The 12,885-nt window shown below is 39.7% G+C and overlaps 1 protein-coding gene across 1 annotated transcript in view; it reads left to right on the forward strand.

Annotated features, from left to right (window-relative positions):
• Nucleotides 1-2,248: 2,248 nt before the first annotated feature.
• SLCO6A1 (solute carrier organic anion transporter family, member 6A1) overlaps nt 2,249-12,885 on the forward strand; it is a 179,856-nt gene continuing 169,219 nt past the window's right edge. The window contains exons 1-3 of the mRNA XM_006872318.1: nt 2,249-2,337; nt 2,476-2,645; nt 12,093-12,353. Of these exons, the coding sequence (XP_006872380.1) occupies nt 2,249-2,337; nt 2,476-2,645; nt 12,093-12,353 (520 nt within the window). The remainder of the gene's footprint in view (nt 2,338-2,475; nt 2,646-12,092; nt 12,354-12,885) is intronic.

Consider the following 12,885-nt stretch of genomic DNA (forward strand, 5'->3'; position numbering starts at 1 on the left):
CTGAGGTTAGCAATGACATCCTTAATTCCATGTCCTCTTCTGAATCTGCCTTAAATTTCTGGCTCCTGTTGATATATACTACATCATCCACTTCTGCATTATCTTCATCAAAATTTTACTCACATGTAATAAATTAATACTGTTAGATGATTTCTGTATTCCACTGAGTCACCTTTCTTTGGAATGGGATCAAACATGGGTTTCTTCCAAATGACCAGGTAGCTGTCTTCCACAATTCTTGGAATAGACAAGTAAGCACCTGCCGCATTGAATCAGTTTGTGAAACATTTCAGTTGGTATTCCAACAATTCCTGGTCCCTTGTGTTTTGAAAATGCTTTCAGTGCAGTGCAGTTTGGAATCTTCCTTCATCATATGCTGCCTCTTAAAATAGTTGAACATCTACTAAGTATTTTTTGGCAAAAAGACTGTGTATTCCTTTCATCTTCTTTTGATGCTTCCTGTCAGTCAATATTTTGCCCATTTGCTGTTGTTGTTAAGTGCAGTTGAGTCAGTTTGAGTACATAGCGACTTTGTGTAGGGTTTCCAAAGAGTGACTTGTGTGTTTGAACTGCAGATCTTGCAGTTCTACTGGACCTTGCAGTCTAGTGTATACTGCACCCAGAGACTTCAGATTTTTTTTTTCTTCAATTCTTTCAGCTTGAATATTTGGTGAATATTTTGCCTTTTTTAATTTCAAGTGTTTGCACATTTCCTTTTACTTGACTTTGTCTTTTCGAGCTGCCCTTTGAAATCTTCTGTTCAGGTCTTTTACTTCCTCATTTCTTCCTTTCACTTTAGCTTCTCTATACTCAAGAACAAGTTTCAGAGTCTCTTCTGACAGCCATCTTGGTCTTTTCTTTCTTTCCTGTCTTTTTAATGACCTTTTGCTTTCTTTGTGTATGATATTTTTGGTGTCTTCTCACAACTCTTATCATCTTAGGTCATAAGTGTCTAATCCATCAAATCTGTCCTAAATTCAGGTGGAATGTACACAAGGTTGCATTTTGAGTCTTGTGAATTTGTTTCTGGTGCTATTATTCAAACAGACTTCATGTCTTCTAACGACAACAATTAAAGACAATTGTCATTAATTCTGCTTTTAAGAGAATTCTAGCCCTGTCATACCAAAAATTTTAGTCCTTTAAAGGGAACTCTGTAATTGTGTTATTCATTGTGGTTGCTATCAGTTACATATGGATATTGAACGTTTGAAGTGTGAGTAGTCCAAATTGAGATGCGATTATAGTTATTGTTAAGAGCAGTGGTGTGGGTTCAGACTCATAGACATTCCATATAGAACTTCTGGGAGTCCTGGCATGGTAGCTAATAGACTGCTAGCTGCAATATTGACTGTTCAAACCCACAGGCTACTCTCAGAAACCAGAACAGGCTTGCTAGGAGTCAGAACCAACTCGAAGGTCCTTAACAATAACACAAATAGATTTTCTGAATAGCAGCTGGTGGGTTTTAAACTCCAACATTGTGGTTAATAGTGCAGTCCTTATCTTACATTACCACACCAGGACTCCTGAGATGGAATACATGTGTGAAATACACACTAAACAATAAAGATTTATAGGAAAAGAAATTAATGTTTCATTAATAACTGAGTTAATTGGGAGATAGGTACAATGATTCATCTTTACAACTCTGTTTGCTTGTTTCCTAGTCCTGGTGTGGCTCTGTGGGTTAATGCGCCAGACGATAAATTCGGTTTGAACCACAGGTCAGCTGTTCAAGCTCACCAGCCACTCCTCGGAAACCCTATGTAGGATCGCTACGGGTCGGACCCGACTCGACGGCAGTTAGCAACAACAGGTATTAAAGGGAGTTCTGGTGTGGTGCTGCAGGATAATGCACTGGACCGCGAGGTCAGTTTGAGTGCCAAGGTCGGCAGTTCAAACCCACCAGCTGGTATTTGGAAACCCGTCGCTCTGAATCATAAAGGACTCGACAGCACTTAAAAGCAAGATATAAAAGTTCGAGCGATTTTCTACTTCTGGGGACTTTCCATCTGTGTTAGCAGTTACCAGAATAACGTTCTAGTTTTTGCTCCCCATCTTTAGCCTGAGGCAAGGAGAACATCTTTGTCCTTTGGTTCTAGGGCAACTGTCAGTTCAGTACCGGCACTTTTGTCTCCCGCCTGGAGAAAAACGTTCCCACTGGAGGCTTATGCTGCAGGCGCCCCCTTCTGGCCACTAAGTCCCCATTGGTCCACGCCAGACTTTTCAGTTGGTCAGGCCTTAGATGGCACTGAGCCTAGGGTGGGGACACTCAGGGGCTCCACTGAGCGTCACGGTGAGAGTGGACCTTCACTCTGAGCAGCGGGAGACCAAGTAAGTTCTGGTCACCAAGGACACCAAAATCAAGACCAAAAAATCACAGAACACGAGGAAGGCCAAGAAGAAACTTCCACGGGAGATAAAGCCCCTGGATGTCTTACTGTCGTCTCTGATCACCTTCCACCGTTTTAGAGGTCTACCAAAAACTAAAGCCTCAGGGTGTATTTTTAAGATGCAGAAGGAAAACGATGAAAATAAGGAGGGGCCCTGCTCCTTAGGTTGTATAGTTATCTCCTTTTGTCAGCGTTGTAACAACGTCCACTGCTTCATGATTTTCTACTGCATCCTGCTCGTGTCTCAAGGTAAGCTTAAGGTGTTAGGGTCATTTTGGTGAGGGCAGAGACTGGGCCAAGATTGGGTCAACTCTGAAATTGCTAATGCCTGGGAAGGAGAAAGGGGAAGAGTGTGTGGAAGACATGTGTGTGGTGTCCTGGCCTACAATGAAATTGTGCTCTTTAATATAGTTTTCCACCTATGTTTGGAATCAAAGCATGTTGAAGTCTGGAGCCTTGGGTTTGGGCTTCTGTCATTGCCTGGCCTAGTCAGGAACCTGATTGGCACAATCTACCCCACACATTGTGGGGAGTGGGGATCTGATATCTAGATAGACAGCTGAATAAAAGGTGTAGATTGAGTCATGTAATGTTGATTAAGCACCAGTTCTGAGAAATGATATATTAAATTACTTGAAGATAAAAATAAAGTTAAAAATAGTATGCCTCTTTCTTCAACTTTGAAAGCCAGGCTAAATCATTTTTGATTGGGTCTCATTTCCTTAACTGTGAACTGAGGGGTTGAGGCAGGTCTTCAAATAATCTATCACAGAATCCCAAATTCAAGGTATTTACCCTTGCATACATGGTTTGGAATCCTAGTGTAGTGCTGTATGATAAGCATTGGGCTGATAACCATGAAGTTCGTGGTTCAAAACCCACCAACCACTCCTTGGCAATCTTATACAGGATTGCTATGAGTAAGAACCCACTCAAGGACACTTAACAACAAAAACACACAGTTCTAAGGACTTGAATTTGAATGCATTTAGACAATGTTTGCATTTTCTATCTAGTTGGTCACAACCATTACCATTCCCATTATACCTAGTCTCTTTGCTAGACTCTTTACACTGATGATATTGAAATTTATCAGAATCGGTCAGTTTTTGCATGAAAATGTTTTGCCTAAATAAGTGCGATAGAAGGCTGTATGTGACAAGAGCCACCAAAGGAAAAAATAATCATTAATTTATTTGTCATGAGATGACGAAAGATGTTTTTTAAAGGAAACAGCGTTTGAACTATGCCTTGGTAAATATGGTCAGTACTGATAGCCAGGGATGTGGTTAAAGAATATTGATTGAGAAAATGTATTCATGGGCGGTTTGATAATTAAACATTCAGATACAGGAAAGGCTCATTTCAGAATAATGAATGACAATAAATTTGCCTGGGTTATAGCTGCATATAAGCACAATAAGGGAGTACCAAAACAACTCCTGGTGTGGCTCTGTAGGATCAGCACTGGACTGTGAACTACAAGGTCCATAGTTCAAACCCACCAGCTGCTCCTTGCAAACCCCTGTACAGGGTTCCCGTGATTCAGAACTGATTTGATAGTAATTAACAACAACAACAAAAGTACTGTCATCTTATTGATTATGACTCATAGTGTTTTTTAAAACTGTAAATCCTTATGGGAGCAGAAAGCCTCATTTTTCTCCCACTGAGTGACTGGTGGATTTGAATTGCTGAACTTGTGGTTCACAGACCAGTGCTTATCCTTCAGCACTAATAGAGCTCCTGACAGTAAGAGTGCCTCTCTATGTGTGTGCATTAGTTATCTAAAGCTGCTCTAACAGAAATGCCACAAGTGAATGGCTTTAACACCCAGAAATGTATTCTCTCACAGTTTAGGAGGCTTTAAAAATCCAAGTTCCGAGTGCTAACTCTCGGAAAGGTCTGCTCTGGGGAAAGGTCCTTGGCTTCTTTCAGCATCTGTAGACTCAGTATTCCTTAGAGATTTCCACACATCTTGGTCTCAATCTCCCCCTAGATTTAGGAGTTTCATAGTGTAGGGACCCCAGATCCAAAGATGCTCTCCACTCCAGGCTCTTTTTCTTGGTAGCAGTAGCTGCCTCTTTCTCTGTTCACTTCTCTCTCCTTTCATATTTCAAAAGATATTGACTCAAGACTGTGAGCATTATTCATTAATAGCTCATCTAGTATAGTGACTAAGGAAAGACCTGGTGTGGCGCTGTGGGCTAATGCATCAGACTGCAAAATCATTTGAACTGCAAGGTTGGTGGTTTAAGCTCACCAGCTACTCCTTAGAAACCCTATACAGGGTTGCTATGGGTCGGAATTGACTCTATGGCACTTAACAACATAGTGACTAAGGTAGAGAGGACAATAACTATTAATTGAATATATAAATGAATAAGACAAGAAGGCAAGACCACAGGGTCAATAGGGATGGGCAATAGACATTGGCTACCTAAAATGACAGGGTGATAAAGACACAAGGGGGAGTTTAGCTTAAGAGTGTGGGGGGGGAAGAAAGGGTCCCCACTAAATAGTTTTCATCTTCTCTAGATGAGTCTGATTAAAAGAGATAGGGATAAGATTCTTATGATTCAATAGTGAGTAATTGTTATCATGACTAACTGTGACTGTCACAATTGTAAAGATATAAGTTTTGTAACAAAAACAGGGGAGCAGTTAATCTTACAGTCAAGAAACAAAGGACCCTAGGATCATCAAGGGAGAAGAGCACAAGCTGAATGCAAGATCTTATCTAGAGAAGCAGCAACACCAGAGATGGAGGCAGAGATGAGGACATGGAGAGAAGGAGCAGCTGAGGACTGTAGATTCATGGAAAGAGAAGGACTAAGCGCTGCGGCCAAGAAGCAGACTTGCAGAATGTGCCCTTTGGTGTGGTGTAAATTATTATATATGCCTGAGTGTTTAAAAACATATATATATATAGAGAGAAAGACAGCTAAATTGAATAGAGAGAAATACTGTTAACTGATGATACATGGAGGGGATTATAATCATTGTAATGAAATAAGGTGTATGATTTGTTGAATGTAAAACTGATAATCTGCCCTGTAAACTTCCACTCAATCCACAATAAAAACCTTAAAAAAAAAAAAAGAAGGCAAGACCAATTTTTGCCACATTATGAAGGCTTTTAAATACCACACTGGGAATAATGATAGACTATTAAGAATAACTTTGTTGTTGTGCACCATCAAATTGATTCTGACTCAAAACAACCATAGAAATGCTGCACAAGGCTTTAAAGGCTGTAACCTTCATGTAGGAGACCTGATGATATACTGTTTAAAAGATGTGGCAAAAATATAAGCATTAACGCACTTAACCGAGGAGCCCTCGTGGCACAGTGGTTAATCGTATGGCTGCTAACCAAAAGACTGGTGGTTTGACCTACCAGACATTCCTTGAGGGAAAGATGTATTAGTCTACTTCTGTAAATATTTACAGCCTTGGAAAACCTATGGGGCAGTTCTTAACAAGACAAGTACTTTGTCTTGTTAAGATTACTATGAGTCACAATGGACACAAAATCAATGATTTTCAGTGGATAGCCATTTTGATAGCCATTATCTAAATTGCCTGCGCCTATCAACCCAGTAAGGAGCTCTGGTAGCGTAGTCGTTACGAATCGTGCTGTGAACTGCAAGGTCAGCAGTTAGAAACTTCCAGCTGCTCCGCAGGAGAAAGATGAGGCTTTTTGCTCCCATAAAGATGTACAGCCTCGGAAACCCTGTTCAGGGTCGCTATGGGTCGGAACCGACTCGACAGTACTTAACAACAACAACATCAACCCAGTAGTGGTTATAAATCGGGCTGCGAACTGCAAGCTCAGCAGTTCGAAACTACCAGCTGCTTCGCGGGAGAAAGATGAGGTTTTCTGTTCCCGTAAAGATTTACATCCTCGGAAACCTTGTTTAGGGTCGCTATGGGTCGGAACCCACTCGACAGCACTTAACAATAACAATAAATCAACCCAGTACACTGAGGAAACAAACCTATTCCTTGATACAATGAATTTTTCCATGCTGGTTGGAATTTTGAGCAACTGCATCCATAAGCAACAGTCCAGTTCATCAAAATGTAGCAATTTACACTTGCTCACAGTATCAGACATCTTTATCTTCATCTGGTCAATTTCTGGTCAGCTAACCATCCCAGCTAGGTCAAATGGGTACTAGTTGCAAATTTGGGAATCCCTGCACCTCAGACAAGCTGGGCCCTTCACTCTCAGTCCTAGTCCCCATGGGCTAGGTCAATGCTCAGGAGTTCACACATTTTCAACTTCAGACCACCTAGCTTTACCTCTTCTCTCGCTCATCTCAAGATCAATGGGTGTCAATGGAACATTGCCAGACTCAGCCCATATCTTCATTGTTGCATTTCTACAATTTCCATTCACAAGTAGACCCATGTGATCACCAGTGAGTTTACTAGACTGCTCACAGGTTCCCTTTAATGTTAAGCACTAGAAGGGGGTTTTCCTTGATTGGTTGATTTTCCTGCCTTGATGTTTCCAAAGCACACTGCTTTCTTGATACTCAAACAGCCAAACACGCTGCTTCGTTTTTCTGTAGGTCTTTTTTCAATAAGACTCTTCTGTTCTCCTAGCTCTTTTGGGTTGGTCTGCATGTCTTTTCAAGTGGGAATATCCCAACTGAGAAGGTTTTGGGTAGTGCTCAGGGTTCCACCTAAGGCCCCATACACTACAAAGGCTTAACAAGAAGCCTATTTCCCTGGGAAAATTCTAACTCCCATTTTAGAAAATCCAGTCAATTATAGGTACAAGTTTTCTGTAATCAATTTCCAATAGAGAAACCATTATTCACAAGACAGTCAAACACATATACATTGTCCAACCTCCTTTATCCATTCAGCCTATGTCTCGATCCATGTATCTGCTCACAGAACACTGTTGTTCCAAGGTTGTGCATAAATCACTATTTACCTCTATTCCATTTAGCCTAAACATACCTCTCTAAGCCTTCCCCAAATTCATTTGTTCATCTGCTTCTCCTTTTTGTGTGTTGCTTTCTCCCTCCTTGTAAATTGCCTTCCCCATCAACAAAGCTATCAAGTGTCTACTCTGGTCAGTGAATTACTCTCCATTCCCTCCAACACATAGTAACCATCAAGGTATATTTCCTTTAGTAAAAAAAACAAAAATCTTAATATTTTACAATAATGGTCTCATACAATATCTGTCCTTTTTGTTACTGATTATTTTCAAATTTCACTCAGCATAATGTCCTCCATGTCCATCCACGTTATCAATTGTTTTGCAGATTCATCATTATTCTTCAAGGTTGCATAGTATTCTATTGTGTATGTATCAAAGTTCATCTATCCTTTCTTCCATTGATGGGCACTTAGACTGTCTCCATCTTTTTGCTATTGTGAATAGTGTTGTGATTAATATTAGTGTATATATATATCTACTATTGTTCTGACTCATATTTCTTATGGATATGTACCTAGTAGAGAGATTACTAAGTATTAAGGTGCTTCTATTTCCAACTTTCTGAGGAAGTACCATACCATTTTCTAGAGTGGTTTAACCATTTTATAGTCCCACCACAATATAGGAAGGTCCTATGGCCAGCATTTGTTGTTTTCAGGTTTTTAAAAACTTTGCAGTTAATGCTGATAGAGATGATATCTTATTGTTGTTTTGATTTGTATCTGCCCTGCTGTGGTGCAGTGGGATAATACCTTGGACTGCAGGGTCAGTTTGGACCACAATGTTGGTGGTCCAAGCTCACCAACTGTTTCTCAGAATCCCTATACAGGTTCACTATGGGTTGTTAGAAATCAATTCAATGGCACCTAACAGCAACAATAATGGCTAATGAAGAGTCCTGGTGTGGGTGATGCAGGATAATGTGCTGGACCACAAGGTCAGTTTGAACTGCAAGGTTCCTAACAACAACAACAACAACAATAGCTAATGATGGTAAACATTTATTCATGTTTGTTGGCTGCCTGAATATCTTCCTTGGTAAAGTGTCTATCATGTCTTTTGTACATTTTTTTTTTTTTTAAGAGTTTTTACTGTGAATTGAGTGATAGTTTACATGGGGAATTATCAGTTTTGCATTTATCCTATTGTATTTTATTTAATTGCAATGATTACAATCACCTCCATGGATCATCATTCAACAGTATTTGCTTTTATTCCCTTTAGGTTTTTTTTTTTTTTTGATGTACACAAAAACACTCTGGAATATGTAATCATGTAAACAACCAAAGGGAACATTCTGCAAGCCTGCCTCCTGGGCTCCTGGCCACCAACACACAGGCTTTCTCTTTCCATCAGAAAGAGTCCTCAACTGCTCTATCTCTCCATGTCATCATCTCTGCCTCCATCTCTGGTGTCGCTGATTCTCTGGATAAAATCCCACATTCTGCTTGTGCTCTTCTCCCTTTATGATGCTAGGGTCCTCTGGTCCTGAACTGTAAGACTGCTACTCCCCCATTTTTGTTACAAAATTTCTACCTTTATAGTTGTGACAATCGCAATTAGTCATGATAACAATTACTCAGTATTGAATCATAAGAATCTCATTTTCTTTCACAAGACCCATGTAGACAAGATGAAAACTATTCGGTGGAAAGTCTAGTTTCCCCTGCACACTCTGAAACTAATCTCCCTCTTGAAAATTTATAAGCCAGTCACTTCATGCCTTTATATCAGCCCCACCCCCCATTTTAGGTAGCCAATGCCTACATTGCCCATCCCTATTAACCCTGTGTACAGAAGGGATAGGATTGATACATGATGTGAAGATTCCTTCCCTCTCAGTTGGTATTTTGAGCTACTACATCCATAAGTATAGGTCAAGTCCATGAAACAGTAGCAATTTACATTTGTTTCCTTTATCAATTTTTTTTTTTTTTTCCATTTTCCTCTAGTCAAGTTCTGATCATCAAGCCATTGAAGCTAGGTCAAATGGGTACTATCTTCAAGTTTGGGCATTCTTGTGAGTCTCCCTTAACTTCATATCAACTGGATGCTTCATTATCAGATCTAGCCCTCTGTGGCTATGTCCTTGTCCATGGGCCCAGGAGTTCCCAGGTCTTACCAAACTTTGGACCAACCAGCCCTTCCTCTTCTCTGTCTCATCTCAAGGTCGACAGGAGTCTATGGAACACTATTGAACTCAACCCATATCTTCATTGCTGCCCTTCCCCCACTTCCACTCACCAGTAGACCAACATTGTCACCAACAAATTACATGCCTGCTCATGTATTCCCTTTGAGTTTCAGTCTCGGAAAAGGGTTTGTCCTGAAGGGACTTGATTGCTTGCCTTGATGTCTTTCCAGCGAACAATTGCTTGTTCTTGTAGTAGCCAATCAGACTGCCATTTTTGTTTTGGGTTTTTCCTGCTGGTCTTTCTTTCAAGAAGTATCTCTTGTTCCACTAGCTGCTCCAGACAGGGCTGCTTGTCCTTTCAAGTGGGAATACCCCATCTCAGAAGGTTCTGGATGGAGGCTCAGGATTCCACCAAAGGTCCTATACATATATTACAGAGGCTCTGCAAGAAGCCAATTTCACTGCTGTGCCCAATTTTTAATTGAGTTATTTGTAGTGAATTTTTCAATGCTTCTTATAATCATAGTCTTTGTAACTACCACCAAACAATGTTTTTCCCTGTTGGATCTGGGTAAGAGAAGATGGGGAAAGATGCTGATAGGATCATATGATCATAGTTGTCAGTGGTTAAGAGAGTTAATTTTAATTGTCAAGACTTGGAACTCAACCTGTATAAAATGAGCTATCTCAGAAGCAGGAATGGGGGTAATATCACTACCATCAAAGAATAAGACCCAGGAGTTGAACATAACATCCTCTGGACACTGAGATTCCTACACATTGAACCTCCTTGATCTAGGGTCAGAAAGTTGTGACAACAGAGGAGCAGCAGCAGAACAAAGAGCCAGAGCATGAGACAGAGAGGGTTGGGCTTCCCAGTTCATAGAACAAGTAAAGCTGAGTGACTGTAGGCAGGAGGTTTGCTTGCAGGGTGAAGTGCCTTTAGGCATTACTTAAGGGAGATAGGTTTGCTGACCCATGGAGCTCGTAACTTGAAAATCTTAACATATATAAACAAAAATGGGAGGGATCTCACTATCATCAAAGAAGAGCCAGAAGGGGAACACATCCTTTGGACACTGAGATTCCTGCACATTGAACCTCCTTGACCCAGGGACAGAAAGCTGTGACAAAAGAGGAACAACAGCAGGAGAACCAAGAGCCACAGCAAGACAGAGGGGTGGGTTTCCCAATTCACTGAGCAAGTAAATCTAAGTGACTTTAGGCAGGAGGCTTGATTACAGGGGGAGGTGCCTTCATACATTAATTGAGGGTTTGCTATCCCATAGAGCTAGAGCCAAGTGCCTTCAGCCTGAGGCTGATGGTGGAATCTTGTGGACATTTTTTTAGCAGATCAAAAAGAGATTTGTGACATTGGTTGAGCAAAGAGAGGCCTGCCTGTGGGCATGGCTAAAGAGAGGCTATCCTGACTGGAACAACTGTCCCCTGAGCATTCCTAATCATGAATTGTAAAACTGTTGTCTTCCCTAATAAACCCCATAATTATGCATATGGTGTCTGATTTCTATTTGCCCATTGCAATGAACCCAGTTGATTAAAAAAGGCTTTGGGAGGAATGGTTTGGTGCCATTTTTTCCCCAGTATTTATTTTTATTCATTTTTTATAATACATTAAAATAGAGATCAGAACTGATATGCTTAAAACGATCAATATTATTCATTAAATTACACATGGTGGTGGTGGTGGTGGTAGTGGTGGATATGTGTTGCTGAGTCTATTCAGACTCATAGAGACCCTGAATAACATTTCTGATGTTGTAAATCTTAATGGGAACAGAAAGCCCCATCTATCTCCCAGGGAGTAACTGGTAGATTTGAACTGCTGGCATTGTGGTTAGTAGCCCAACTTGTAACCTACTATGCTTCCAGAGTGCTTAAATTACACATGGAGGTGGTTACGTAAAACACCTTCAAAAATTAAATTAACCAATACTGTATGAAATTATGGACTATTAGATGGGTTTGGGGAGAGTTGTGGCTCTGTAGGGTAAGCAATGGATTGCTAAACACAAGGTCAGCAGTTTGAGCCAGCCAGCTGTTCCATAGGAAAAATATAGGGCTTTCTGCTCCAGCAAAAATTTACAGCCTCATAAAATGTTTTACAGGATCACTATGAGTCAAAAACTAACTCCATAGCACATAACCACCACCACCACCATCAATTGGAACTGACTCAATAGCACTTAGCAATAACAAAAACAAAGAAGGAGTTCCTGAGTGGTACAATTAGTAAGTGCTTGACTACTAAATGTTAGGTCAGTAGTTGGGATCCACCCAAAGGAGACACCTTAGAAGAAAGGCCTAGTTATCTTTTTTGAAAAAAAGCTATAGGAAACTCTATGGAGAACTGTTCTACTCTGCTATGACACACATGGAATCATCATGAAACATAATTGACTCTTTGGCATCTGGTAAAATGATAAGAATTATTATAGCTTTAGAGAAGGAATTCTTATTTAATTATAGTTCATAAACATTTAGAATAATGCAAAATAAATTTAATTCAGTGTAAATTAAGTTGATTTGTATGATTATAATGACGCACATATTATTGCTTCCTTTATTTTTTACATTTTAGGTATTATATTTGGTCTTGTAAATCTGAGCATTGATCATTTTGAAAAGGACTATAACCAGAAAACCTCTGAGACTTTGGCATTGTCACTGACGTATGATGTTTCATCTTGTCTGCTAGCAGTATTTATATCATATTATGGAGGAAGAGGAAACATACCAAAATGGATTGCAATTTCCTCCATTTTAATTGGAATGGGAGCGATTTTGTTTTCTTATCCTTACTTTACTGTTAGAAATTATCAATTGAAGAGAGAAATTGAAGGTAAGACTTTAAAATAATCTACCATATATCAAATCAACTTATATTTAAGTTGTTGGTTCAAAAAACATAGAATAGATTGTGATACCTGTTTATCTGTATATCTTTCCATTCATCCATCCATCTATTCATCCATATTATTTATATGAAAAAGTTTATTAATTAATTACTGTTCCCTAATAAATAAATAAAAATCATTGAGGAGAAAATAAAGAAGTAAAAGGTCAAAATGGATGTGAGAAGAGACACTGAAACTTGCTTTCAAGTGTAGAGATGCTAAAACAAATGGAAGAAATGAGGAGGTCCAATAGTTGAACAGAACATTTCAAAGATCAGCTGAAGAAGATAAAGCCAAATATTACAACAAAATGTCCAAAGATATGGAATCAGAAAATCAAAAAGGAAGAACATGCTTAGCAATTCTCAAGCTGGGGGAACTGTAGAAAAAGCCTTGACTTTCGTTATTCAAAGATTCTCTGAGCAAATTATTGAATAATGCAGAAAGCATCAAGAGAATATGGAAGGAATACACAGA

Source organism: Chrysochloris asiatica, unplaced genomic scaffold (genome assembly GCF_000296735.1).
Source record: "Chrysochloris asiatica unplaced genomic scaffold, ChrAsi1.0 scaffold00193, whole genome shotgun sequence".
NCBI lineage: Eukaryota > Metazoa > Chordata > Mammalia > Afrosoricida > Chrysochloridae > Chrysochloris > Chrysochloris asiatica.